We start from the raw sequence: 27,250 nt of genomic DNA on the forward strand, positions 1-27,250 counted from the left end.
ATGCATGATTCTGGATTAGACCCTGGATGGAGGGACGATTTTTCTGTAGAGGACACTACGGGGGCAACTGGTGAGATTCTAGTATATGGCTTTTGTGTAATAAATATTACTGTTATCAATGTTAAATTTTTTGAATTTGATAACTGAACTGTGGTTGTATACAGGAATGTATAAGAGAATGTCCTTGTTCTCAGGAAAATATATGCCTGCCTTTAGGGGCTTAAGGGGCTGTGATCTCTGCAACCAATTCTCAGATGTTTCAGGAAAAATGGAGAGAGAAAGCAAATGTGGGTATGATCGGGGTACTTTTCATGCAGCTCTTTTCTAAGTTTGAAATTATTTCAAAATAAAAAAGAAAGCAATGCAGTGCTTTTTTCCCCCCTTAGGAAAAAAAATATACTAGTATTTTCCATGGCAAATTTCTCAAGTGGAAAACAAAGTGCTTCACAAGTGTTTTTCAAATAGTGCATCCTGAAATTGTTTTGGGATAGCCCAATAAACGTTTAAAAAATGGAATAGAAAATCAGCATTTTTCATGTAATGGTTTCACTTTGTGAAACTTTCAATTATATACGTGTGTATTATACCCATACATACACATGCATACACACATCTGTGTACTGGATCACAACATTCAATGCATTTCTTACTGTGGCGTGCAGTTTTTAAACAATGTTTGAAAGCCATTATACTACAGTATCTTTAAGATAGTGACTCACAATTTACCTAAAACACCTTAGTTTGTACCTACTGTTCTGGCATAATTATAAATTACAGTCACTCATTTTCAGCCACTTTAATTTCTTTTTATAACCAAGTACCGTATGAATAAATATGCTTTGTGGACAAAAAAGAATTTTAGCCTTTTTAAAAGAAAATAATAAGAATTAATTTATGTATTATTTGTATAATTGAAAAAAATTTTTAAGTTATCTTTACTAATACTATATTAAATAACTTTGTTATCCATCCCTTGGGATTATAATGAACTAGATAACTACAATGAACTAAAAAAAAGATTTTCTATTACACAGAGAACTCTCTAAGAAAGCTTTTTAAAATGGGAAAACACCTAAATACAGCTTGTAAATAAAATACGAACTCTATTTAATATTAATTTATAAAATACACATCAAATTTTGTAAAGTAACTGGACAAACACATTAGCTTTTAAAAATATATTATGTAAATCTTGTTTACAGGGAAGAACTTGGTAGACTACTACACACTAAGGGCTTTTCAATTATTAAATCTAACAGACTAATTTCCTTTTTTTTACCTTGTAATAGCTAGTCAGACACCCACCCAATTACAGCACTTAAGTAGCATGTAATATAGCTAGAGGCACAACTAATGTATGCTTTACCTTACAGGTAACAGTCACCATCAGCAAGTGATACGCTGTCACAAATAACAAGGTCAAGACTTTCTACGTCTTCTAAGTAAGGTGCTCCCCAATCTGCTAAGCTGCCAAAGTCACTGACACACACACAATCCTTAAAGCTTTGTCACCCACAATTAAACCTTTCATCAGTCTAAAAGATGGGAAAATCAGAGCAAACAACCAGTTGCTGCCAACCATTAATTCAAGCACCTTAAGGCAAACAACCAGAACAGGGCTAGCTTTTCCTTATACATTTCTATGACTTCGATGATTTTTTCCTCAAATGTAATTTTTTACCCAGACTGGAAACTTGGAAGCAACAGGGATTTAGGATACAAAGAGCACTGGGGTTGTATTTGGGGATGAAAAGGATCTTTTAGTTCCATACCTTTGTTTCATGGACCCTGAAACCAAGTGCATCAGGTACTGAGTGCAACACAGTCTGCACCAATGGATGATGTGAAGGGTTCTATGTACACGATGTTGAATTTTTACTCAGAAGACTTTCTTTCAGTTTTTAAACCGGCGGAAGGAATCGGTTATTATCCTGCATGCTGGATGGCAGAGGAGTTAGTGCAGAGATCGACTTAGCCAATGACCGGGTGACTAATTTGGGATTAGACTTGGCTCAGGAAGAGGGTCTGTTTTATCTCAGGCCTTTTACAGTGTTCAGTATAAAGTGAATTCAATCCATATAGGCAATACCTGTACCTGGGGTGGTAATAAAAAGTATAACTAAGTGAATTTGAATTCAGAAGAGAAACTGTCACTTTACAAACAACTTTTGTCTTATTTCAAATAATCTTAAACAATGTGATAATTCTATATGGATATCACGCATAACCTCTCACATTATCAGAACTTAACTACATTTTAAATGCCCTAACCCTAACCCTAACTCTAACCCGGGCCCTCAGCAGTGCAAGCGCGGAGTCCTAACCACTGGACCGTCAGGAATTCCTGGTGTTGATCTTTTAAAAATTAAGGAAGCCAGGATCTTGTTATAACTTAGCAATTTTCTCCCTACCCATTTGCTGTAATGGGTGCTTGGTAAATATTTGTTGGGTGACTCTTCATATATTTGCAGACAAGAAAGTAGCCTTTATACAAGTCTATCTTTATTTGTAAAAAATAATATACAACTAAAGCTAATTTGATTTTTAAAATCAAAGCTCATTTAGTGATAATGTACATTTTATAATAAAATTGTAGTAAAATACTGACATTTGATAGTTTAAACAAAGTAGCATTCATGTAAAAATCATGTTGCATGTAAAATTTAATTAGAAAATCCATAGTTCACAAAAGTACATATATTTTGTTGATAGCTCATGAGAACATTATCATAAATTTACTTAAGATACAGAACAAAATTCACAGTTAGCTTGACATTTAGTACTATAAAATTTTATGCTGAGTCCACTGATATTTTTGTTAATAAGGTACACTTGAAATAATTCAGACTACCAATGAATCGACATTTTATTGTATAACCAAGATCTATTGGTTTTACAATACGTCTAGTAATCAATTCTTTCACCAATAATTTAAATGAGAGATCCAGTTGAAAAGACCGTTGACATATACCCTTAGTGGGATAATTAAAAAGCACTAGCAGCTTTGATTTCCATTTTCATGAATACATACAAGACAAATCTGTATTTTACAGTTAAAAGTTATACAAAAAGTCAAGCCCTGAAGTATTTCTTCCTCTAAGAGAAAAGTTCTGATGTTAAAACTTTGTTAAAAAAAAAAAGAGAGAGAAAGAGAGAGAGGTAGTATGTGAAAGTATTTTTACTTAAAATGTTGAAGCCCTGCACCGCTTATAATATAAATGAAATGTAACCTTCTACTTATTAACATTTTGCCATTCAAGAGTCAAATTTATAGAACTCAACAGAATGTTAAACCTGGAATGCCATTAAAAAACAGTGGTTATATAACTGGAAGAACTTCAATGAATTCAACAAAAAGTACACTGTATTACATAATGCTGTGCAGTTAACAGTTTAGTGATAATATGTTTAGTGGTAAAATGCGAACAAAATACACTGAAGTATTCTGAGTCAAGAGAGCTTCATTTAATCAACTTTACTTCATATACTTCTACCATATAGAGAAAATATCCTTCAAAACGGAGTCATTTGATTCTTCATTGTTTTAATAGCACACAATTGTTATAAGGTATCCATTCTAGCCCTAGCATAAAATTAATCAATAAATAACTCTGAGAGAAATATCCATAAGTCACAGGGAACTCATGTAGTTCATACTATTCTTAGTCTCTATATACAAGCTACTGTAGTGCCTGTGCACCTCCATACAATGAAACCAGGCAAGGAACGAAAGTTAGCAGCCTTACTCTTACCTTGCTAAGTGGATGCATCGGAAAGTAATAAATAGCCTCATAAAATTAATCGATACACTCTACCTGTCAAAGGTGAATACGACATACTTTTCATAAAGTGTAGGCAGTGTTCCTAGAAATCCCATTAAGGAAAACCCAAAATTTTCATATAAAAAGTGCACAAGGTTGTCCTGTGTGTAAAAATCTCTTAGTTTGGGTGCATTTTTTTTTTTTAACAAAAATAACTCACACTACTCAAATACATTAAAAGAGTAAAAAGGCAGACAAACAAAATATACACACAAACAACAAAAGGAATGATTTCTAATGAGATTTGGAATGAGGACAAGAAGAGGTTACGGGAGAGAGTCTCCCATATCACCAGAGTCAATGGAACTGCCTTTCACAACATAAGTGATGCCCAAATGGAATGAGCTTGTAAATATGAAAGCTACAAGGGCTTCCCTGGTGGCACAGTGGTTGAGAGTCTGCCTGCCGATGCAGGGGACACGGGTTCGTGCCCCAGTCTGGGAAGATCCCACATGCCGTGGAGCGGCTGGGCCTGTGAGCCACGGCCGCTGAGCCTGCGCGTCCGGGGCCTGTGCTCCGCAACGGGAGAGGCCGCAACAGTGAGAGGCCCGCGTACCGCAAAAACAAAAAACAACAACAAAAAAAGCTACAAGATGGGCAAACACGTACCTGAACAACTGTTAGAGTTTAATTCAGGAACATAGCTTCAATGTTTTATAACTTAGGAAGCAACCCCTAAAAACAGTCAATTGATTTGATTTCTTAGAAATTAGGAAAAAAAAAAAAAAGCATTTGAAAAAATTACTCGCTACAATTAGCAACAGAGGAACAATATTAAAAAATCAAAATACAAAATGAGGAATATAGGAGCCAAGGTCCCAAAGTACCGAAAGATAGACTCAGACTTCTTCACGTTAGAATTAAAAAGATATACAGTTAAAGGAAAAATTAACCAGGCTCTGCACAGCAGGTTAAATATGCAACCACTTCAAACGGAAATGATCTAGTCCTTATGTGTAGTTCTGGGAATGTGCTCTAACATCCAGTTCTCTATAGACAAAATAGCAAAAGCACATCATTTCATTAGCAAAGGCCCCTTTGTTTTAGACTTAAATTCACCTCTGACCCACTGAAGTTTATATTAATTATCAAACTACTATTTTAATAACATTTTAAGCTTGCAATATATTTTTTTCATGCCTATCCAGATCACTGGTTCAGAGGTATATATGCTTTAAACTAGCCAAATTTACAAGTCTCCATGGCATCCTCACTCAGAAAACATTCAAACGCGATGGTTTCATAGTGTTATGATCGTTCCATCTTCTTCTAAGAGTTTTTGATCTGGAGCACGCGTTTCATATTCTGTATTTGTGCCACTTGCTAAGGACGCTAAGCTCACTGCATTAGAAGGAATAAAACCGTTCTGTCCAGATTCAAAACTGAGTTCTATTTGTGTTAATGATTCCAGGCTCTCAGTGTTACGCACAGCCTTAGGGATCTGCTGTGGCACGCCACTGTCTTCAATAATAATGTCATCTTCATCGCTGTCTTCATCCTCTGGCTCAAAGCTCGGTTCGATCTGCTGTGGATAGCCAGGAAGGCTGTTGTCAGTAGACTGGCCAGAGCTGCCGGAAGTCCGACTGTTCCTAATGACATTATTCCTCTGGTTTGCTGGTCTCACTGTGATGATGAGGTTGCGGCTGTTTGCAATCATCATGTCAGTTACTTGATCTAGACTCTTCCCGGAAACTTCTATGCCATTAACTTCTAAAACTTCATCATTAACGGCTAATAGTCCTGTGCTTTGAGCCAGACCTCCTGGCACAAGTCTGGATATAAAGATCCCTGGGACCTTCTCTAAGCCATGGGGTGTCACCCTGACACTGGAGCCATCCCGGATGTAGAATCCTAGGGGTTTCTCCGTGCCATATTTGTAAAGACGGACCCTACGATGTGTTTCTGGGAGGATATCCACGTCTATAATAGAAGACACAGGTCTGAAGTCCTGGGGCATACTAATGACTATGTGTGGCTTTTTTCTATGGTTGTCAGGACGCAACACATTGGTTAAAACATTCTTCTTCTTTATTAGTGTGTCTGTACCAAAGGCACTGTAGTCTGCTTCTTCTGTTTAAAAATAAAATAAAATAATTATAGAAATGCTGTAAAAACGCCCATTTATCTATTGTGGAATCTGTACAGAAAGGACAACTCAAAAATATTTGGTACGTAAACAAACTTGTTAAATATCAGCCTGTTCCTACCGGCTGAAAATGTAGTGCAGTAGTAAGACATGATATACCAGAAAAGCCCAATAGGTGGCCCTCTCGAGTATTCACCATGAAGTTACCAAAAGTTGAAGTTAAATTTAATAAAGCTCAATGACTTAAAGAACATTAAATATGGCAGATGAAATTCTGATAAGCCTCGCACACACATTCTTAAACACCATTTAAAACAAGTTATTTACATTGTATTTTCCCTATGTTTGTTTAAACACCTCCAATTTGCATGTTTATCATATTTGACTCAATGACATGAAATTGGACACTTTTGAAGCTCAAATACCTGTATTAGAGTCTGGGCAGACAGTGTACAGGCAGACCTCTTTTTACTGCGCTTCGCAGATAATTGTGTGTTTTTACAAACTGAAGGTTTGTGGTGACCCTGCACCGAGCAAGTCTACCGACGCCATTTTTCCGACAGCATTTGCTCACTTCGTGTCTCTGGGTCACATTTTGTTAATTCTTGCAATACTTCAAACTTTCAAATTATTATACTTGTTACGATGCGCTTTGATCAGTGATCTTTGACATCACTACTGCGAAAAGATTATGACCTGCTGAAGGCTCAGGTGATGGTTAACATTTTTTTTAGCAAAAAAGTATTTTAAAATTGAGTTATGTATTTTCTTAGACATGATGCTATTACACGCTAAATTTGTGCAAGAATTCATGTGACTTGCTTTATCGCGATATTTGCTTTATTGAACCCTCAATATATCTGAGGTCTGCCTGTAATTAAATGAAATGGATAATACACATAAAATGATAATGTAATTAAATGAATGCATATCAAACACAGGAATTTTGGTCTTCTGCAAGTACACTCTCCCTCAGTTTTCTGGGGGAGTTCTTAACCTTTCACTTTCCCACTTTTGAAAGAGGCTGAGGTATAAGACAGAGACAATAGGGAGGGGTGAGGATTCTGGCAAAGCTGAGAGCTCCTGCCCCATTTAATGGCATGGCTTTTCTCACTCCAGGCAGCTTTTCTTCACGGACTGTAGGAATTTGTGTGGACAGCCCAACTTGTCAGAAAGTCTTGTTTTGTTAGGTTAAAAAAAAAAAAAACAACTTCCCATTTTAAAATGCCAACACCTAATTAAATAACAACAAAAACCTGTTTGAGCAAAATAACGTCTGGGGGATGAATTTATTCTTCAAGCCAGCAATTTATAATTTCTGATGTAAACTAGGGAAAACAGGGCACTAAAACTAGATCTTCTTAAATCCCACAGCTGGAGGTAGACAGTCTACAAACAACACATCTCATCAGAGGATGAGGAAACAGAATTAACAGCAGGCATAAAAGGTGAAATCACATTTCAAAAATAACTGGAATGGGGATAAACTAACAAGTCACAATCTCCAAGGATGAAAAAAATATTTAGTAAGAATAAAAAAGACAAAAGTGCCCCCACCAACCCAAGAACTAGTTTAAAGTCCTAGTCTCAATCACTGCTACAGACAACAGTAACATCACCAGACTGTGTCTGCACAGGGCTTCCATCTGTAGTTTCTTGTCACCCAACTCTCGGCCCCCTTGTCGGTAAGTATTATTACCTTTACTTTATAGACCAGGAAATTAAGGGTACAAAATAAGGTACAGACGGAAGACTGGCCCCAGGTTTTCTTACTAAGGCCAATACCGTACATGTTCAATTCACACAGTGAATGTTAAATGTCCACTGTGTGTCAGAGCCTGGAGAACTTCAGTATTCTTTTCTCAGTGCTGCTTGAACACTCTTCAAAAGCCAGTTTCAGATAAATGTACAAGACTAGGGGTACCTGGGGACTTCCCTGGTGGTGCAGTGGTTAGGACTCTGCGCTCCCAATGCAGGGGGGGCCTGGGTTTGATTCCTGGTCAGGGAACTAGATCCCACATGCATGTCACAACTAAGGAGCCCACCTGCCACAACTAAGACCCAGCACAACCAAGGGAAAAAAAAAAAAAAAGCCTAGTGGTACCTGATTTGGGGGCATTTTCCCCCCTGGGGATAATTTTGCTTCATTTATGGAGAAAGTACTTACACTGTGTTCTTACAAAGACAGAAATTTATTTATAGTTTGGCTTGGGAAATAAATTGACTGACAAAAGAATCTTTTGGGCAAAATGTAGCCAAAAATCTATCAACAATGATCTTCTACTGAATGTGTTTATTCAAAATTGTATATTTCATTTTACAATCAATTAAGAAAGCCCACACAATTTTTATATGGGAAATTCCAGACCATACAAAAGGAGAACAAAACTAAGTTGCCTACATACCTATTCATGGGAAACCTGACCAAAAAACCCCCCAAATCTGCATAATTTGGCATCGCATCCAGACTCTGTTTGAATGCTCTCTGCTAAATTCTCAAAAGCAATATGCCCCAGTACAAAGGCACCTTTGTTCTCCCATCTAGCTAATCAGTTTCCAGCCACTGGGAAAAGAAATATTTTGGCAGAAAGCCAGGGTGCAGGGTGTCAGTTTAAAGTGTAAAGGTGAACATCTACAGGGAACAGGGCTGACGTTCCACCTGAGCATGTCTGTCAAAGTACAAAACTCAGAAAGAGACGGAAAGTTGGAATCCTGGCTCACGGCAACCTTTCACTTGTATAAACCCAGGCTTTATGCAGCAGTATGTGATATAGGCTCAGCGAAACCTCACCTATCCCGAGCCTGACAATCTCAGCTCACCGAAACAGACAAGGATCTACCCCTGGAATGCCGCCAAACAGCCAAACTGGATGTCTCACTTCCTTACACACAAAAAGCCCCTGTGCTTTACTCACAGAGGAAGGGAGCCCTGAAGGGCCTCCCTCTGAGCCTCTTACTTTTTAAACATTAATTCCAAAAAACCCTGGTTATCTCATTCCTCAGCTCACAGTCTTAAGTCACAGTCAGGGGTAAGGGTCCACTAGTGAGTGGCAGGCACAGATAGAAAAAATAAAAGCCTACAGTGATGAAAAAGCAAACCTGAAAACAAACAAACAAAACAAAAGCGTTATATAAATCCCAGCAGCATCCGTGTACAGTAACAAAACAGTAACAGTTCATGGTAGAGTCATCAAGAAAGTTCAAGATTATGACCCATTTCAAGTTCAGTAGGAAGACAGGGGAAGAATGAAATAATTTTTGAAATTGTTCTAATCAAGGGGTGGACAACCTTCTTCTGTAGAGTTGTACAGTAAATATTTTAGGTATTGCAGGTCATATGGTCTCTGTTGCAAAAGCAGCCACAGGCGACACAGAACGGAGTGATCATGGCTGTGTTCCATGAAAACTTTATTTATAAAAACAGCCAGCAAGCCTGAGTTTGCCAACCCTTGTTCTAATCCAAAATGGTTAAATGAAATAGATGTGGCAACTTTAAAAGGATTAAACATCACTTAAAGCAATATTCAAAGCCTGCAGATCCCTTCACTTCCTAATATAAGAAAAATCAATTGCCAGATACTTAAGAAGCACCTGCTACTATGTGGCTAGACATCCTGCTATGTGCTGCAGATCCAGTGCACAAAACAGCTAAGGTGCTTGCTTTCATGGTGTTTACAGACTAAAATAGATGGCAATTAACAAAGAACTTGAAACCATTATATTACTACAAAGGTGCCAAGAGCTGTGAAGTTTATCAGTGGGAACTCAGCCGGGTCTGCAGGGTAAGGCAAGGCTTCTCTGGGGAGTGTGGTTTATACTGAGACTGGAAAACAAACCAGTAGCTAATCAGGTAGAAGGGAGGGAAGAACTTCCAGGTGCAGATACAACAAATACAGAGCCGGGCAGGATGGGGTCGTTGGAGGAGACAGTGAGAAGGCAGGGTGGGAGGGGAGAGAAGAGGAGGAGTTAGAGCCAAGTCAGTGCAGCCAGGGCCCTGCAGACAGACAGGGCCTCCGGGGAAGTGGGGGAGGATTACGGGCTTCAGCCTGAGGGCAAAGGGAAGAAAACCAAGGATTTGGGTTTTTCTACAAAGCTCACTCTGGCTGCAAGCTGAAGGGGCCTGCGGGGGAAGACAGGAGGTTACTGCAGGTAATTTAGGATGGTACTTGGCCTGGAGCAGAGGCAGTGGAATGGGGAAATAAGTTTGAAAAATAATTAGAACACATTTGTTTGTTTGTTTTTTTGTTTTTTTTTGCAGTACACGGGCCTCTCACTGTTGTGGCCTCTCCCGTTGCGGAGCTCAGGCTCCGGATGCGCAGGCTCAGCGGCCATGGCTCACAGGCCCAGCCGCTCCGCGGCATGTGGGATCTTCCCGGGCCGGGGCACGAACCCGTATCCCCTGCATCGCCAGGCAGACTCTCAACCACTGCGCCACCAGGGAAGCCCGCAAGAACACATTTTTAATAGGCCAGGTAACTGAATAAAAAGGTATGTCAGGAAACGGGGAAATAAGTTTGAAAAATAATTAGAACACATTTTTAACAGGCTTGGTGACTGAAAAAAAGGTATGTGTCAAAGGCGACACCCAGGTTTCTATTATAAGCAACTGGCGTCACATTCTGAGCTGCTACTCCACAATTTCCTCTTTTTATTTTATTTAATTTTTTTATTTCTGGGGCCGTACCTTCTGTTAAACTATTTTTTACAATTTACTATTAAAATGTATACTCTTTAGACCATTTCTAAATTAAACCCTGACTCACTAAAATATAACCTTAAAATACAACTCCCAAATAACATCCAATGCACAGTAAAGTTCTAAGAGACAGTTTAAGTGGCTGCCCAGTTCCAGGTGTCTGGGCCACAAGGCCATGTCCTAACGCAGATGAGGCTTAAAGCAAGGCCCTTCTGGTGTTTCCAACATACTCCTTTGAATAAACCCATGATGCAAATATGTTTGTCTGATGGCACACAGAAACAGACTGTGACACAGCAAGAAGTTGTGGTGTAGGTATTCTGATCAGATCTGGCGAGAAGTCCGTGCAGGTCAATGGGCCTCAGACTTGGCTGATCATCACAACTGGCTTTTAAAAAATACACATTTCCCTGGCTGCATTCCAAACCTACAGGAATGACCTGAGTACTTTTTCTAAAGGTGCAACCTTTAAATATTTTCGGAGATTGTTTACCATACAATAACCACCTGAACAACGAGAGGAAAAACTCTCTTTTTCCCTCAAATAAATGAGGAAATTCTAAACTCTGACAGAGGGAGGGGGCTGGCAAAAGCCCTAGGATCCTCTGCGAAAGTAACTTTTAAAATATCAGGTTTTTTGTTTTGTTTTTGCTTCCACAATAACAGCCCTGGAAATAGAGCCTGGGTTTTCTCCTCTAACAATAAATTATTGTAAAACATAAAACTTTTCAAGATATGCAACGACACTACCCCCGAGTTCAAGCTATGAAGTGGTTTATGCCTTCAATCGTGAGCTTTCACTTCAAAGAAGCTTTATTTCGTAGAGGGTATCAGATTTTAAAAGGTCACATGGTTTTAAAATTTAAAATCGTGTTCATATCTGTCTTAAAAAAATCGCTTGGTGCCACATCAAGGGCAACTGCTGCCCTACTGGTTCCTAAATTGGAAGCAACAGGCCAGTAAAACAGAATATGTGTTGTAATTAAGTAAGAAAATGTAACTGTACTTAATGCCATGTTTTACATTAGTTTCCTGAATTTAATGTTCATTAAAGTTTAAGTAAAATCAGCTTTCTACTTAAGCATCTGTTGAGCTTTGTTTAAAAGAAAAAAAGTATCACCACGAACTACAGGGCACTGTGTAACTCTTTAAGACAGACAACATGTTAACTCTACCTAAATAACCAGAGAGTAATCTGGTAAAGGTGGAGGTTGGGGGGCCCTAGCTAGGGTGGTCAGAAGAGGCCCCTCTGGGAAAGTCATATGAGCTGAGAACTGAGGGAGGAGGAGGCAGTCATGGGACCAGCTGCAGGAAAAGCATTCCTTACAGAAGGAACAGCAAGTGCAGGAGCACAGAGACGGCAACAAGCCCGCTGAGTCCTAGGGACAGAAAGAAAGCCAATGTGGTTGCTGTGAGGTGGGAGTGGGAGAATGGAGGAAGGAGACGCTGCTGCGGAGCACAAATCAGGACCGATTTTATTCTGGATGCAAGGGAAACCACTGGAGGGTTTTCAGCAGGAATGAATCGACTGACTGACTTCTCATGTTTTGCTTAAGTCATATTTGTATTACAGTTACTTTTTTTTTTTTTTTTTGGCCACACCAGGTGGCATGCGGGATCTTAGTTCCCTGACCAGGGTTTGAACCCGTGCCCCCTGCAGTGGAAGCATGGAGTCTTAACCGCCGGACCACCAGGGATGTCCCAAAGTTACATTTTTAAAAACAAAAATTTTCTGTTGAACACACTGCCTATTTCTAGATCAAATTCTAAGGGTTATGAATTGTATTGGTTATTTACCTCTACAGCATAGAAAACTTTTGTTTACATCTAAACATACTTGAAAAGGAAATAGCAGAAGATAACCACCCTTAAAAGATGTCAGGATTAATCCTATGATCACGTAAGTGTTACAATTCCAGTAACAAAAACATGTGGTAGTATAATCCAACACCTATAATCTTTCTAAGGGGATAATCCAACGAGTTTTGTCAGGCGGCGGTAGTTTAGAAATAGTCATTCTACATTTAAACACATGTTCCAAACAGCAAACCTGTAATGAAAATTACAACTGCTAACAAGACAGGCCTTCTATTCAACAACAATGATTTAAATTATTCTGCTTAAAAGGACAAGTTCCACTCCAATGTTTTGTCTTCTCCTCTTCCTTCTCCAACATTCTGTACATAGCTTTCTAAGAACCATCCCTGCTCTTCATCTCAGCTAGCCCTTATGTCCACTCCCCAAAATTTCACCTATCACTTTTCTGCAGACTTTCAGCTCTTTGATCAGCCTCTAGATTTCCACCCTAAGCTCCAGCCCATCATTTCTGATTTCCTATGGGACAAGGTTGAAACTGGACAGCCAGATAAGCTTTTTTGTCCTATAACCAAACCAATTTTCTTTCCAAGTCAATCTCTCTTCCAGACTGTACCTGCTTTATGGCACCATCAGGCTCAAATCCAGAAAGCTATTTTCCTCTGGACACCTCTTCAACCCTCTGCCATCCAGGGGGGAGCGCAGTGACTCTCAGATCCTCCCCCTTTATCCTCCTCACCTGGTCTCCTGCCGGGGCAGGCTTCTCAGCGTCTCTCACCCGCCTGCTCCTTGCTCTCTCCTGTAAGACTGCTGCATACTCCAATTCATCCTGAACAGCCAAATGAGTCTTCCTGAAGTAACACTCTAATTGTACCACACCCCTGTCACATACCTAGGAAATCCATCTTAGGGGTCTTTGGGAAAATGAATTTGTGTGTTTGTAAAGTATTTTGTAAATAGTCAAGTGACACAGGTGTAAGTTACCCTACCCTTGGAGGTTTATTTTGTTGGCGGACTTTAGTTCCTCCAAACCCAGAAGCAAAGATACACAATCAGTGGAATTTCAAAGCCCTAGGAGTGGTCCAATGCTTATCAACTGATTGGAAATAAAGTTTCACCTTCAAGGGTAATTTCTACCCACTCTCTCAAACTGCTTTCTGGGTTGGTTTACAAACACAGTAAGTCTTTGATTATCCCACCAATACTGGGCTTGTGGCTCTCATGTTGCCTTTCCAAACCTCTTCATTTACCAAAGACAAAGGAATAAATGGCACACACCATGGCCATCTATAGGCAGACACAGATAAACACACACACGGAGGAGGCCACAAAGTTAAAAGTTTTAGGGCTCAAAATACATTTCAATTCTTGCCATATAGAGTGGTTATTTTAAAATGTTCTTTTGGGCTTCCCTGGTGGCGCAGTAGTTGAGTGTCCCCCTGCCGATGCAGGGGACAAGGGTTCGTGCCCCGGTCCGGGAACATCCCACATGCCGCGGAGCGGCTGGGCCCGTGAGCCATGGCCGCTGAGCCTGCACGTCCGGAGCCTGTGCTCCGCAACGGGAGAGGCCACAGCAGTGAGAGGCCCGCGTACCGCAAAAAAAATAAAAATAAAAAAAATAAAAAAATAAAATGTTCTTTTGAGAGACCAATATCAAAGTTTACATTCCTCCAAGATAAAGACTTGCTCTCTGATTTTCCAGATAATTCACTAGTTTTATTTCTGTGAAAAATGCCTTAAAAGGAAAGAAAACATTCACCGGAGGCATACTACATGCCAGAGCACTGCACTGAGCTCATTTAAACTTCCTAGTAATCCTATGAGATAGTATGTTCATTCTATAGATAAAGACACCGAGACACAGGAAGAATAAACAGCTTTCCTTCAGGTACCTATTAAGTGGTGCATACAGTATTTCAAAGTTAGTTGCTACCAAAAAAGTAGAATGTTTCCCTGACTCCAAAGTCATACTCCTTCTACCACATCTTTCTGAATGGACAAAATTCCATTCAACAAAGTGAAGATTCAATAAATTCCTAATTTCCATTTTTAAAAAATCTAAGAGGTTATAAAGTAATTAAAACCACAATCTTTCAGACTTCCCTGGTGGTGCAGCGGTTAAGAATCCGCCTGCCAGTGCAGGGGACACGGATTCGATCCCTGGTCTGGGAAGATCCCACACGCCACGGAGCAACTAAGCCTGTGCGCCACAGCTACTGAGCCTGCACTCTAGAGCCCACGAGCCACAACTACTGAGCCTGCGAGCCACAACTACTGAGCCCGCGTGCTGTAACTACTGAGGCCCCCGCCCCTAGAGCCCGTGCTCCGCAACAAGAGAAGCCACCTCAATGAGAAGCCCGTGCACCACAACGAAGGGTAGCCCCCGCTCGCCGCAACTAGAGAAAGCCTGCGCGCGGTAACGAAGACCCAATGCAGCCAAAAATAAAATAAAAATAAAATTTAAAAAAAACCCCGCAATCTTTCCAAAGTATACTTAGTGAAGTGTAAAGATGTCATTTAAACCAATAATATCACAGATGTCTTAACTCACTTGTTAGTTAATATGGTAAGAAGATTTACACAAAATGTCTATTCATTAAATTTGTAGTGAATTCTGTGTATCCTATCAATGAGGAAAATAAACAACTTCTAATTCTAAAACAATTTTTCTCAACATTGTTACTTACCCTTTTTTTGTATAAAAATCCTAAGCAGTGGGTTGGCCGTTGAAACAGCTTTGTGATAATTATCATCGTTATTTATAGGTAGTAAATCTCCGTGGATGTCTGCATAGCCTACTAAAACGTCAACATTGGGTATCTTATGAACATGTTGCAGTAATCCATAAAACTCCTCAAACTTTCCAGGTTTTGATCTTTCCAGTGAAAACCGACGAAATTCAGCTCCAAACTATAAATAAACATATTAATTTTTAAAAAGGTAACAGGATCCAATCTTAAAATGCATGACAGAAAAATTCACAGGCACAGTATTTCCCTTAATGAAGACAGTTCCAATAACACGGTCTATTGTCAGAAACCTCATTATCAGGAGATAAAACAACATAAGGAAGGCACAGGAATGTGTCTGCTCACTGCTGCATCTCTGACGGGCATTCCCTTCAAGAGATGCAGGCTCAACTTAATCCCTGGGGTACCCAGGCCTCACTGGGGACTGTCCTGCAGAGTGACTCAGCTCAAACAAACCCTGATCCTGACAGCAGTATCTGCTCCTCACTCAGGCCATGGGGTAACAAAGATGTTCCTAAGTCTTTATTTGACTGGTAGCAAAAAGCATCTAAGTTTCCTCCCCCATAAAAGGAATTACAATTTCACAGGAAGTGGCAAGAATTAACAGCAACATATACAAAAAGGACTTTGAGTTTCTTGGCACTAAGGTAGGATACAAATGGAGGTATGTCATAGAAGAAACAGGTCTAGAGATAAGAAGTGTCTTCCCTATGTTAATCTTAAAAAAACACACACACAATACATTAAATATATGTCCTCCAACTCTCCAATTAAAGCAAAAGTGTTTACGTGCTTGGCACAGTGCTAGGCCCTAGAGAATGAAAGGCTCAGGCTTGCACCAGAGCTCAGCAATTATTGGGGAAAGAGAATAACTATATGAGAGGCATTAAGGGATCACACAAACAGGGAGGACGACACTTCCATCATGCCCAATATTTATCTCCACAATTCTGGTTCTCAGGTCTGCTTCCCTACTCCAGATTCACACCTCTGCCTTCCAAATGCCAAATTATTTAAGTGGTTCTTATTCAACATGAAGGACTGGCTTCATCTAGTCCATAATAAACAGGATCCATGACTTAACTATGGGACTAGCATGGCATTTCCTCAAATGTGGAAACGTAAGAAAGATTCATCAGCCTTCCTCAAAAAGTGCCCCAGTCACACAAGTTTGGGAAATGCTTCATAACTATAATCACACTCTTAGGAATCACTGTGGAGACCAGATATTAAATGCTCAGTTAAGTCCTGTGGTTGATTTAAAAAAAAAAAAAAAGTTTTTAAACAAATGTTTGCCAAGTGTGTTTGACCACTGAACTCATTTTTCCTCTAAATATCTATTATTGGCAAGAAACACTAAAGTACCCCTAAGACAGCCTTAAGCATCTTGCAGAGAAAGTCTCTATCAGAATAATTTGAGCAGGTTACAAATGTGTCAATTCACTTCCCTAAGGATCCCATGGTCTCTCTGAACTCACTGCTTTTGCTATCTCCAAGAAGTTCATCTGCCTTGCTTATACCCACACTACTCACTAGTTTTAAATTAAAATAAAAAATTACTAAAACCGCTTCTTACCTCTAACAAATTAAAAGTTTCCAGAACACATTCCTGAAACATAAACACTAACATCTGTCAAGAAAGTAAGGTGACTCATTTCTAAAGCGCTCAAGAAGTGCAGTCACACCTTCACATTTCAAAGTAAATAATAACTGGGGAACACCCTTCATATCAGAGTTAGTCTTATGATGTTATAAAAAGTCATAGTTTCTTCTCCATTTTCTTTATTCTGGTATCACAACATCCTAGTGCTTTCTGATTCATCTCAGGGTTTTATTACTTCCCCTGGTGAATGGGAGTAACATCTAATAATTGAATATTTTAGGGCTGCAATGTTTTTGCTAAAGCTTGTGGATAAAAACTCTTTGCTCAACATTTTTTTCTCTTGCTTAAATGTTATGATAAAAACAATGGAAAATTGTATGGCTTCACAAGTAGATGTGCCCTTTTGCAATGTCAGCAGAAAAAAAAGAGAAATTGTTATGCTTCTTGCAGCAAAACAATAGGATTAAGAGAACTTTTTACTACATGAAGAAAAATACTAAAATAGAGATAACATTAAGACCCAATCAACAACTATTATAACTTTTTTTAGCCTGGTCTAGTTTGCCTTGGTCACCCACAATGTGTATGGACACCTGTCTCCCAGCATCTTTTGGTACACTCTAGAAATGAAAACTTAATTTTAATATCGTTTGCCCATGAATAATAACTAGGAAATGTACAGCTCCAAGACTATTCCAAGTGTTTAATAACCTAAGGTTATTAAAGGACATCACCTTGATTATTAAGAGCTTTTCCAACTCTGGAGAAACAGGAAGATAAATCAGTTACCAAAGAAAAGTCACATGGTAACTGGTATCACAACTTAACTATACTTATATTTGCATTATCCATTACTTTATTTGTACCATTTCCCCCTTCCATGAGCAAAGATACGACGTTGACACTGTTTCCTATGCAGAAGAAAAAGAAAACCTGAAACGTGGATCTGTACATCACCAAGTTGTGGTTACAACCTCTTAGCAACCAGCTTTGTAAAAAGCTGTGATATCACCAAAGCAGTGAAAAAGGAAGTATTGTTTCACACATCTGTCCAAATATTTTTTAAATGGTAAAGATGCCAAGTGTTTTATTTAATCCATTAAAAATAAATATGTATTTAAAACATAAGGTGTCACTGACACACTAGAAACAGCACCTCTACTGTGCCTATTTATCAGCAGCTAGAACACTAGTGGGACCACACGTTATGAGATGCAGGTTCTCAGAATGCCTTGATTCTATTTTAAGAGACACGGTTCACCAGAAGTCCAGTATGGCAGGTCAAATATATAATGGGTAGTATGGGAAAGATTCACAAACCAGTTGACAGAAGAAAAGGGCAGAAAGCCTGAAATTCCAGTCCCCAAGTGCTCGAGGTTTCCTAGTCTGAGAGATAAATTACCATTTGACTGCATTTATCAGAACACCTAGAATCCCTACTCATTTTTTCCTATGATAAAAAGATTAAATACTTGCTACCAAGATTAGGACCATAAACTGAATTTTAACATTATGCAACATCATAAATGTCTTTCTTTTCTTAACCTCAACTCCCACAAACCCAAACTACATTTATTACAGAAATGCCATGAGAAGGTTCAACCACTGGGCACAGAACTACCACCACTATACTGCTAGAGGAAAAGCTCTATATATTTTGAGTTATCTTAACCCTTAGTTCAAGCGTGTCACTTCAATTTGCTATGGCATTTCCACGGAGGACACAGAAGACAGCATATTCGTGAAACTGCTATAACTACATTTCTATTCTTATTAAGCAGAAGCGTTTCTTAACTAGTGCCTATTCTGATACACGAGTTAAGTCGAAAATAACATTTTAAAATAATGTGAAAAATGAACGCAGATACTCTTGATGTGATCATCTCAGTTACAGCAACTTACAGAACTTTGCTTATCAACTCCAGATAATAAAAACCATTCTACCACAGGCTCCAGGGAGCCTTCCTTCTCTACTTCACTGAAAATCACTCCTGGATTTTGCATTCTCCTCCCCCCCACCCCACCCCGTAGTCTTACATTCAATGATGTTTCATTATTTTTAAAGTTGATATGCTTTTACTTTTCTCCTATTCTTTCATGTGTTTTGATCTTCCCAACTCTTATTTTCAATGTTCTCAGGGCCCAGCCCATGTCCTCTTTTCTATTCTATAAAGCCTAAAACTTATTTTGTAAAAGGTTTTAAGGTTTTGTCATAAAAAGCACACCTTGTCGAAGTCATAAGCTTTCTGAGCCCCCGTCTTCTCAGAGAATCAGACTAGGTTATCTAAGTCTCCCCTTTGGCTCTTCAATTCATGAAATGCTTGCTGAAAATGTTCCCGTGGCCGCGGATCATCTTCAAATTCCATCTCAAAACCCCCGTTGGAAAAACATTCCCTCACTAATCCCTATACACCGTCCTGCTCAGGGAGCCCTGCAATTTAGGAATTCAGTAGATACCGACGTAATTGAACGTGAAAACACTTGATGTGAAAAGGTAGCAGGATGGAATGAAGAGAGCACCGGGACTCAAACTGTGAAGTGCTACTCAAACGGAAGGCGATAGTGGTAATTTTATAGATGAAATGCATACCAAAGTTAGTGCTAGAAAAATCTCTAAGCAGTAAGCAAAGCTAACTTTACAAGGGCTCTTGAGTTCCCAGGGCTCTCTCCTTCACCACTTGATGCACCCTTGAGCCACAGAAAGGGGTAACATTTTGTGACCACGGGTGTTCCAAATACTCTTTACTCAGAGGCCAGGAGGTAGAATTCCTCCAAAGCTTTCGTACCACGCTGCGCTCAAACGCCTCCCATCCTCGGCTATACCTCGGCCCTTACTCCCATCCTTGAACAGGAATGATTTTTAAGAAGGTAGATTAAGCGCTCAGCTGGTCTCCTCCCTACCTGGGGCAGGAGCAGACACAACCCCCCACGCTCGTCCTCTTCACAGCAAGCGTATTATCCACCATCTCCTGCCTCCAAATCCCACCACCGCGCCCACCACGGTCCCAGACAGCGGGCAGCTCCTCAGGCCGTCCCCGGCCAGCCCCTGGCCTCCCCCAGGCCCCGGGAGCACACCCCTCAAGGCCCTGGCCGCCGGTCCCCAGCTAGCCGGCCGCTCCGCCCAGCCCGGGCCCCGCGCACCTTGCTCTTCACCTCCATGGTGCCCAGGCAGCCGCTGCCCGCTCCGTGCCGGTGGCTGCGGTTCATCCTGAGGCCTGGCCCGCAACGGCCTCCTCCAGCCCGGCCGCCCCTCGGAGCGCGGAGAGCGAGTGCCCGGCTGGCGGGCTCGGGACTCGGCTGCGGCCCAGGCGCCTCCTCACAGGCACCTGCAGCGGAGCGACCGCGGCTCGGGTCTCCGCGCAGAGCTCCGCTCGGATAGCTCCTCACGCGGTGGGACCGAGGGTGAGACTGGCGGCGCGGCGAGCGGGAACGCGGCTCCCTCTCTCCGGGCCTCAGCGACGGCCGCAACGGCGGAGGAGGAGGAGGGGGCGGAGCACAGGGGACACGGGCCGCAGCCTAGCTCTCAGCCGCGAGCCCGCGAGCCCGCGCGCGCGCACCCCAGCCGGGCGGGAGCCGCGGCACGTGCGCGCGCTCACCTGCAGCCTCCGTAGACGCCTCGGAGGCTCGCGCTCCGCCCACACCCAATGGGAAGCGCGCACCTGCGCCCCCAGCGCCAACCAATCGATACATGCCTCGCGCAGCGCGTGGGCGGGCCTCCTCCGCGAAAGTCCCGCCCACCGCCGTACGATTGGTCCCACGCTGCGAGGGAGGGGCGGGATCACCTGAAGCTGTGGACCTCCTCTCCCGACCTAGCAGGAGAGCTGGAAAGCGCATGCGCGGGCCCTGGAGTTTCCGCCCCGGGAAGGCCGGCCGGAAGCGCGAGCGCACCTGGAGATGAGCTAGGGCGGCTGGGCCTTTTGTGCACGCGCAGGCGCGCGCCTGGTTGCCCCGGACCCGGCTCGCGCGCCGCGGGGGAATGGGAGGCGAGGCCCGGCTGGTGCGGAGGCGGGGTGGGGCTGCTATGTTTCTGTCACCCCTTGTCTCCCTTCCACTTTGGGATGCTGCCGCGTGCAGCTACGCCCCTCCACCACCCATTTGCGTCGTTTAGGGGTCTGGCTGCAACTCCGATTACAAAATTCAAGTTTTCCCGCCTCTGCAACAGTCACTGGGGAAGAATCTCAGGGCTCTACTGGCTTAGTTTTGTTGGTAGAGACTCTTTCTGCAGTCCGTAAAGTCCCATGGGGTCGAGTAGCCGCTGGGAGGGAGGGAAAGTGGGCAGAAGCTCGGGATGGCTCCTCGAAGGTCCGGCTTCCCCGAGTACTTCTAGACCGGCCCTCCAGGGCTTTTTTTTTCTTTTCTTTTTAATTTATTTTTAACCTCTGAAGTCTTCCTCTCCCTCCAGCCCTTTCTGGGCTATTCGTTGTGTCCACCAATGACAGCCTCCAGATTGCTTTGTCCCCCTCCCCCCAGTGGAATGACCGAGCTATGTCCCTGATAACAAAACACTGACTCCTCTCTAAATGCCCCAGAGCTGGGTTTCTTCTCCCAGGGGCCCTTTTCAGCACTGGCCGTGCTGGGGAGGTGAGGAGGAGACCCCCAACGCTCCCCCACTCCCACACCTGCAGGGGGCTCATCATGGCACTGCGGCTCATCAAGGAGCTGTGGAGCCCTCCTGTGAGCTGGACCTGGGCCGGCGGGGGGGTGGGGTTTCTAACCTGAAATGGCCAAGAAGATCTAGTTAGGGTGCTGCATTCCACCTGAGTCCTCCGAGGCTTCCTCCCCTTATCTCCTGCCTTCAATCCCTCCTCACACTTTGCACCCCTCCTTCCCAGCACTTGTGTCAAGTTCCGGTTTCCCCATGTGTTTTGGGAGTAATCTGCTCCTGACAGAGAATGACAGCTCTGAGAAGGCAGGGACCTGTCTGCTTTGCTCACTGTGGAGCAGTAGCACCTACCTGACTCCTAGCAGGTACTCAGATATGTCTCTGCTGGGTGCTGGAGCCGAGGAGGGCGATTTCTCCATACTAACTTTACCCCACATGGGTTCAAAGGTGAGAAACCCATCTTTCCCCCTGAGGGGTTCAGTCCACCAAATATTTGTGGGGGAATTTAAAGTTTTTCTGGCCATTTTGGGTGGAAGTCCAGATGGAAGGATCCCATCCCAAGCTGAGTAATAATAAAACTGCCCTCTCTACCCCCTGTTCAAAAGCACCTACTATGTGACTCAAGCTAAACTGGAAATGAAGTGTGGTGCTGTGATGGGGCGGCATGGCAGTTTGGTCTCAAGACCCCTTAATACTCTTAAAAATTATAGAGGGCCTCCAGGTATTGTGTTTATGTGTGTGATATGTCTTTCAACAGTCATTGTATTAAAATTGAAATTGAGAAATGTTTAAAACACAAGAATACACAAGCGGGCTTCCCTGGTGGCGCAGTGGTTGAGAGTCCGCCTGCCGATGCAGGGGACAGGGTTCGTACCCCGGTCCGGGAAGATCCCACATGCCGCGGAGCGGCTGGGCCCGTGAGCCATGGCCGCTGAGCTTGCGCGTCCGGAGCCTGTGCTCCGCAACGGGAGAAGCCACAACAGTGAGAGGCCCATGTACCGCAAAAAAAAAAAAAAAAAAGAATACACAAGCACACATACCAATAGTCATCAGGGTGATGATATCATCACATGTCCCGTCCCTTCTGGAAAATTCCATTGTATACCTGTCTGACAAGGAAGGTGAGAAGAGCAAGTGACATCTTAGTATTGTGAAAATAGTTTGGGCTTTGAGACTCACCTGAAAAGGTCTCAGGGACTCCCAGGGACCGCTGGGATCTCTGTTCTCAGCTGTCACCTCCCAACCCCCAGCTGCCAGGGCCACTTGCTGGGCCCTAGTTCTGTGGTAGCTATTGCTGGGTGGTGGAGCTTTATTACTGTTATCGGTACTGATTTATCAAGCCCCTTTTTAAAAAGGAAGTTCATGGGTGCCAACACACCTGCGTGGGCCCCGCATTCCTGGAGGTGTCGTCACATCCTCTCTGTCCTCCCCCGGGGTGTGGCATCCCTCTTGGACTTTCCTTTCTAGAAGGGAGGGCCGGGCCCGAGCTTTCTGGATCTCCTAAGTGGAATGTGCTCTGAGGCCTGCGTCACAAGTGCGCCTGGGCTGTGTAAGGAAGGAATGTGGAAAATATTCTGAATTTGATAAAGGTGGTGTGGAGGAGGGGAGCCCTTTCATTCCGAGACGGCTGTTCCGGGCACACGTTTGTTCGCAGGGCCTGAAATTCAGCCTTTCTCAAGAAGTATGAAGCTGTTCCGGGCACACGTTTGTTCGCAGGGCCTGAAATTCAGCCTTTCTCAAGAAGTATGAAGCCCAGAGAAACAGCAGAAACAGAGAAGCGTTTATATTTTTGTTTCTTTGGTTTGAAAACTGAACCCTAATCTCATTTCTCTCCATCCTCCCTCCCCACCCCCAAATCCGCAAGCTAAAGCTGATCAAGTCCTACGTGGGGGATGAAAAGCTAGTCCCAGGCCTGGGAGAATGAATACTCGGTGAGTTAGGGAGATAAGCAAAGTGAGTGGATGACACAGATTCTATAAATTACAGGTTCACAAAATCATTACTTGGGAATGATTATCGTACCCACACACTGTCATATCTCCCCCCCCCCAGCCCATCTCCACCCTCTGAAAGAAGCTAGTGAGGGTTCCATTTCTGCTTTATCCCTCTTCCCAATACTTTCTGTCTTTAGTTCTTCTACAACTTAGCACAACTCTTGTGTCTGTTTGAAATTTACCTTGTGAGGTGGAAAGAGCTTGTAATTTTCCACAATTCATTTTATTGATTTACATCTTGCATAACAATGCTTATTTCTTTCCTTCCTCCTCTTGGGGGAAAAAAAGAGGTGGCAAGAAGTCACGTATAATGGTGGTGAGATTTTTTTCAAGAAGTTTCTCTTGCCAGCTCTTTTTCTCCTTGATTGCTCAAGTGCCAGTTTTGATGGAGCTGGTTAATAATTCTTCGAGAGAGAGGTGAAGTGTACATTTATGAATCTCAGACTACTCACCAAAGCATTTTAAGCCCTTTGCAGAGTTGGAATTAAGTCACATGATCCGTTTTCTGGTTAATAGCTTATAATACTCACAGCTCGGGAAACGAATGAATTATCTCCTGTAGCTTGTAAGAAACTGAATGCCATTTTACTTAAAAACCCATCTTCATGGGAGGCAGCATGTGCCAGGCACCGTGCATGAGCCCTGCCCTTGAGGAGCTTGCTTTCTGACCTCTTCCTTCTCTGGGACTCAATTTCTCCATCTGTAAATGCAGACGGATGAGATCATCTTCACAATCCCTTCCAGCTCTTAACATTCTGTGTACCCCGGAGATAACGGAGATTGATCATTATTTCAATTAGTTCATACCCAGGGTGAACTAGAATGAAAAGCGTAACCTTTCCATCAGGGTCAATAGGCAGGCAGCAGTCATCAGCTAAAATATTCCACTTCCTAGGACGTGTTGATGAAGATGATGATAACTAACGTTTATGAGGGTCCACCCTGGTGCTGGGAACTGTGCTAAGTGCCTTCCCCATGAACTATCTTATTTGCTTTTAAGGAGCATGGAAGAGCTTTATACTTGGAGGCCCTGAGATCTTAACTTTTTAAAGTGATAGCTGTTAATCTGAGCCCTTGCTCTGCCCTGTGCTGGCTGGTGACCTTGACCCTGTTCGTTTAACTACTCAGAGCCTCAGATGAGAAACTATACATGAAACTGCTTTGCAAACCATCAGGTTCGGTGAGAACATTGGCGGTTATTAGTTAGCACATAATATTGCCTACCAAAGCCTTTGGTAGAATTTCAAGAAATTCTTTGAAATAAAACAGAAATGTGTCATAAACCATTCTTCTTGTTTTCACACGGGGTGACCTTTCAGTGGCCATCTCTTAGAGAGGCAGCCTAGAGGGGTCCTTAAGAACGTGATTCCCAGATGCCCACCTTCACTCCTGCCTCTGGCATTTCCTACCTGTGTGACCTTGGGCAAGTCCTTAAGCTCTCTGAACCTCGGTTTCCTCGCCTGTAAAATCAGGATAATAGGAGCATTATTTGTCTTCATTCGTGTACAAAGCACTTAGGATAGGACTCAGCACAGAGTAAGGACTCCTTAAATGTTACCTATTATTGTCATAATTGCTGTCTAATTATTTTTATTACCTACTGCCATAATAGAATTCATCAATGTAATAAGTATTTATTAAGCCTCAACTGTGTATACAATACGGTCCTTGGCATGGAGTTAAAGAATAATTAAAAAAAAAAAGAATGCAGGTTTGATTTCTACCATCTAGAACTTCACAGTTCACATAGACGTTGGCTCAGCAAGCATCCTTGAATGCCTACTAAGGATCAGGCAGAGACAATACTATGAATGTGATCAAGTTCTTGCCTCCAAGAATCCAGCGTCTAGCTGAGAAGTCAGACCCTTGGAGAGACGTCTTCTGGAAGAAATGTGCGGAGTAGGTGAGGGGGGAGGTTTGCTGGAGTTGACCACCCTAGAGCTCACATCTGGCTCCATCACTAACCAGCTGTGGAACTGTGGGCACACGTCTTCATATCTCTGAAGACGGCCTTCCTCAGGAGTGAAATGAAGATAGTGAGAATATCTACCTCTTTTGAATTCGTAAATATTTATTGAGTGTCTATTTCGTGCCAGATACTATTCTAGATGGTTAAAGATACAGTAGTAGCGAAGACATGACCCAATCCCTGGCCTCCTGGAGCTGACATTCCAGGGAAGGAGAGAGACAGAATACACAAGTTAATTAATTACAAAATATAGCGTGTTAGTGATAAGAGCTATGGAGAAAAATAAAGCCGGGAAGGGGGATGGGGTGGCCTAGGGAGCTTGGGGGTGGGGGGAGATGTAGAAGGAAAAGGAAAATTTCAAATAGGGTGACAGGGGTGGCCTCTCAGGGACGCTGGAGATGAAAAAGTGATCCTGTGTTTCTCTGGCTGGTGGGAGCGGGGGCGGGGGCAGGGGGTGGGGGGTGGGGAGCTGAAGGTCAGGGGACGCCTTCCAGGCAGAGGCTCAGCCTGGGTGTGATGATTAAAGGAGATAAAGTTCGATCCGTGCCTGGCACACAGCGAGTACTCGGAAGACACCAGCTGCTATTTTGAGCCATTACTCAGGGCTAAGGCCGGGGCAGGAAAGAGGAGGTGGGAGCGGAGAAGAGAGGATGACTAAGTCAGGTCTGGTGGGGGGGAGTCTGGAGTGTTTCACGGGTGAAGTGACTTTGGTTAGAGCCGGGGCAGAAGAATGAGTAGGAGTTTGCTAGAGGCGCGGGGTGGTGGTGGGGGGGGATAGGGCGGGGGAGGAGGCGTTCCAGGGAGAGGGAGCCTCGCCGCAGAGGTGTGGAGGCCGGCAGAGAAGGCGGTGTGTCCCCTGCGCCCTTGCGTGGGGCGCGGGTGTGCGCTAGGTGGCGGCCCTCTCTGGCCACGCGGGCTGGAGGAGGAGGTGGGAAGCGATGGGATGGGCCTCAAAGGCCACAGTGGGGAGTTTCTGCTGTCTCCAGCTGGTGCTGGGAGACTCCTAAAATCTTTAAAACTGGGCAATGAAAGAAACAGATTTGTGTTTTCATAAGATCTCCGGAGGACGTAGGCACTGGGGCAGCGAACTGAATGAGTCTTGCAGGGAAGGGTGTCATTAAATGGCAAAACGAGCGGTCTGGCGTGTGGGACTTAGGGAGGGGGCGGGCCGTCCAGCCCTGTTATTGATTGATTCATTCAGCACATCTTTCTCGAGGCCCAGCTACAGGCCAGGCACCGGCTGGATGCGGGGGCCGAACTGGGGAATAAGACCATCTCTTTGCACGAGGGAGACAGATGATAAGCAAGTAAACCCAATTTTGGGGTGGGGGACACGAACGGGATTGCTTTACCGACCAGGCAAGTGGCTGCGATGGTTGCGGACGCCAGGCAGGGCCTGCAGAGGGGAGAGCTCCCGCCAAGTCAAGAGCTCACCAAGCCCAGCCCAGCCTGTGGGTCTGTATGACGGTGGGCTTCATAGTGGCAGGTCTCGTGGTTCTTTAAGAGAGGCTGGACATTTTTATGTGGAACTTCCTGATTTTTAACTGCTGGCAACTGATCACAAAGAGTGCAGTGACTGAGGATAAGTGGAGTGTGTACGTGGGTTTGTGTGTGCGCTCGCACACGCACGTTCTGCTTAGGATGGGTTGTGGGAAAAGCTCTGAGGAGGTGCTGGTGAAGTATTATAAGGCGCTGGCTGGGGCGAGCGGGAAGAGCATGTGCTAGAAGGATCCAGGCAGGGAAAAGCTTGATGTGTTTGAGGAGTTAAACGGAAGCCATGGCTGGAGCTTGAGGAGAGAAGGAGAAGAATGGCTCTAAACGAGACTGAGGGTGAAAGGGGGGCAGGGTGGGTTGTGCAGGGTCTTCCAGGCCATGATGACTTTGGATTTTCTTTCAGGTTCATTGAAAAGCCA

At 43.2% G+C, this 27,250-nt stretch overlaps 1 protein-coding gene across 1 annotated transcript; it reads right to left on the reverse strand.

Moving 5' to 3' along the window:
- Positions 1 to 5,061: 5,061 nt before the first annotated feature.
- PARD6B (par-6 family cell polarity regulator beta) lies at positions 5,062 to 19,978 on the reverse strand. Its single transcript, XM_060078654.1, has 3 exons — positions 19,913 to 19,978; positions 15,106 to 15,328; positions 5,062 to 5,891 (listed from the first exon to the last, which is right to left on the reverse strand). Exons 1-3 carry the CDS (start codon positions 19,976 to 19,978, stop codon positions 5,062 to 5,064), a joined length of 1,119 nt encoding a protein of 372 aa, XP_059934637.1.
- Positions 19,979 to 27,250: the final 7,272 nt, after the last annotated feature.

The sequence above is a fragment of the Mesoplodon densirostris genome, chromosome 16 (genome assembly GCF_025265405.1).
Source record: "Mesoplodon densirostris isolate mMesDen1 chromosome 16, mMesDen1 primary haplotype, whole genome shotgun sequence".
In the NCBI taxonomy this organism is placed as follows: domain Eukaryota; kingdom Metazoa; phylum Chordata; class Mammalia; order Artiodactyla; family Ziphiidae; genus Mesoplodon; species Mesoplodon densirostris.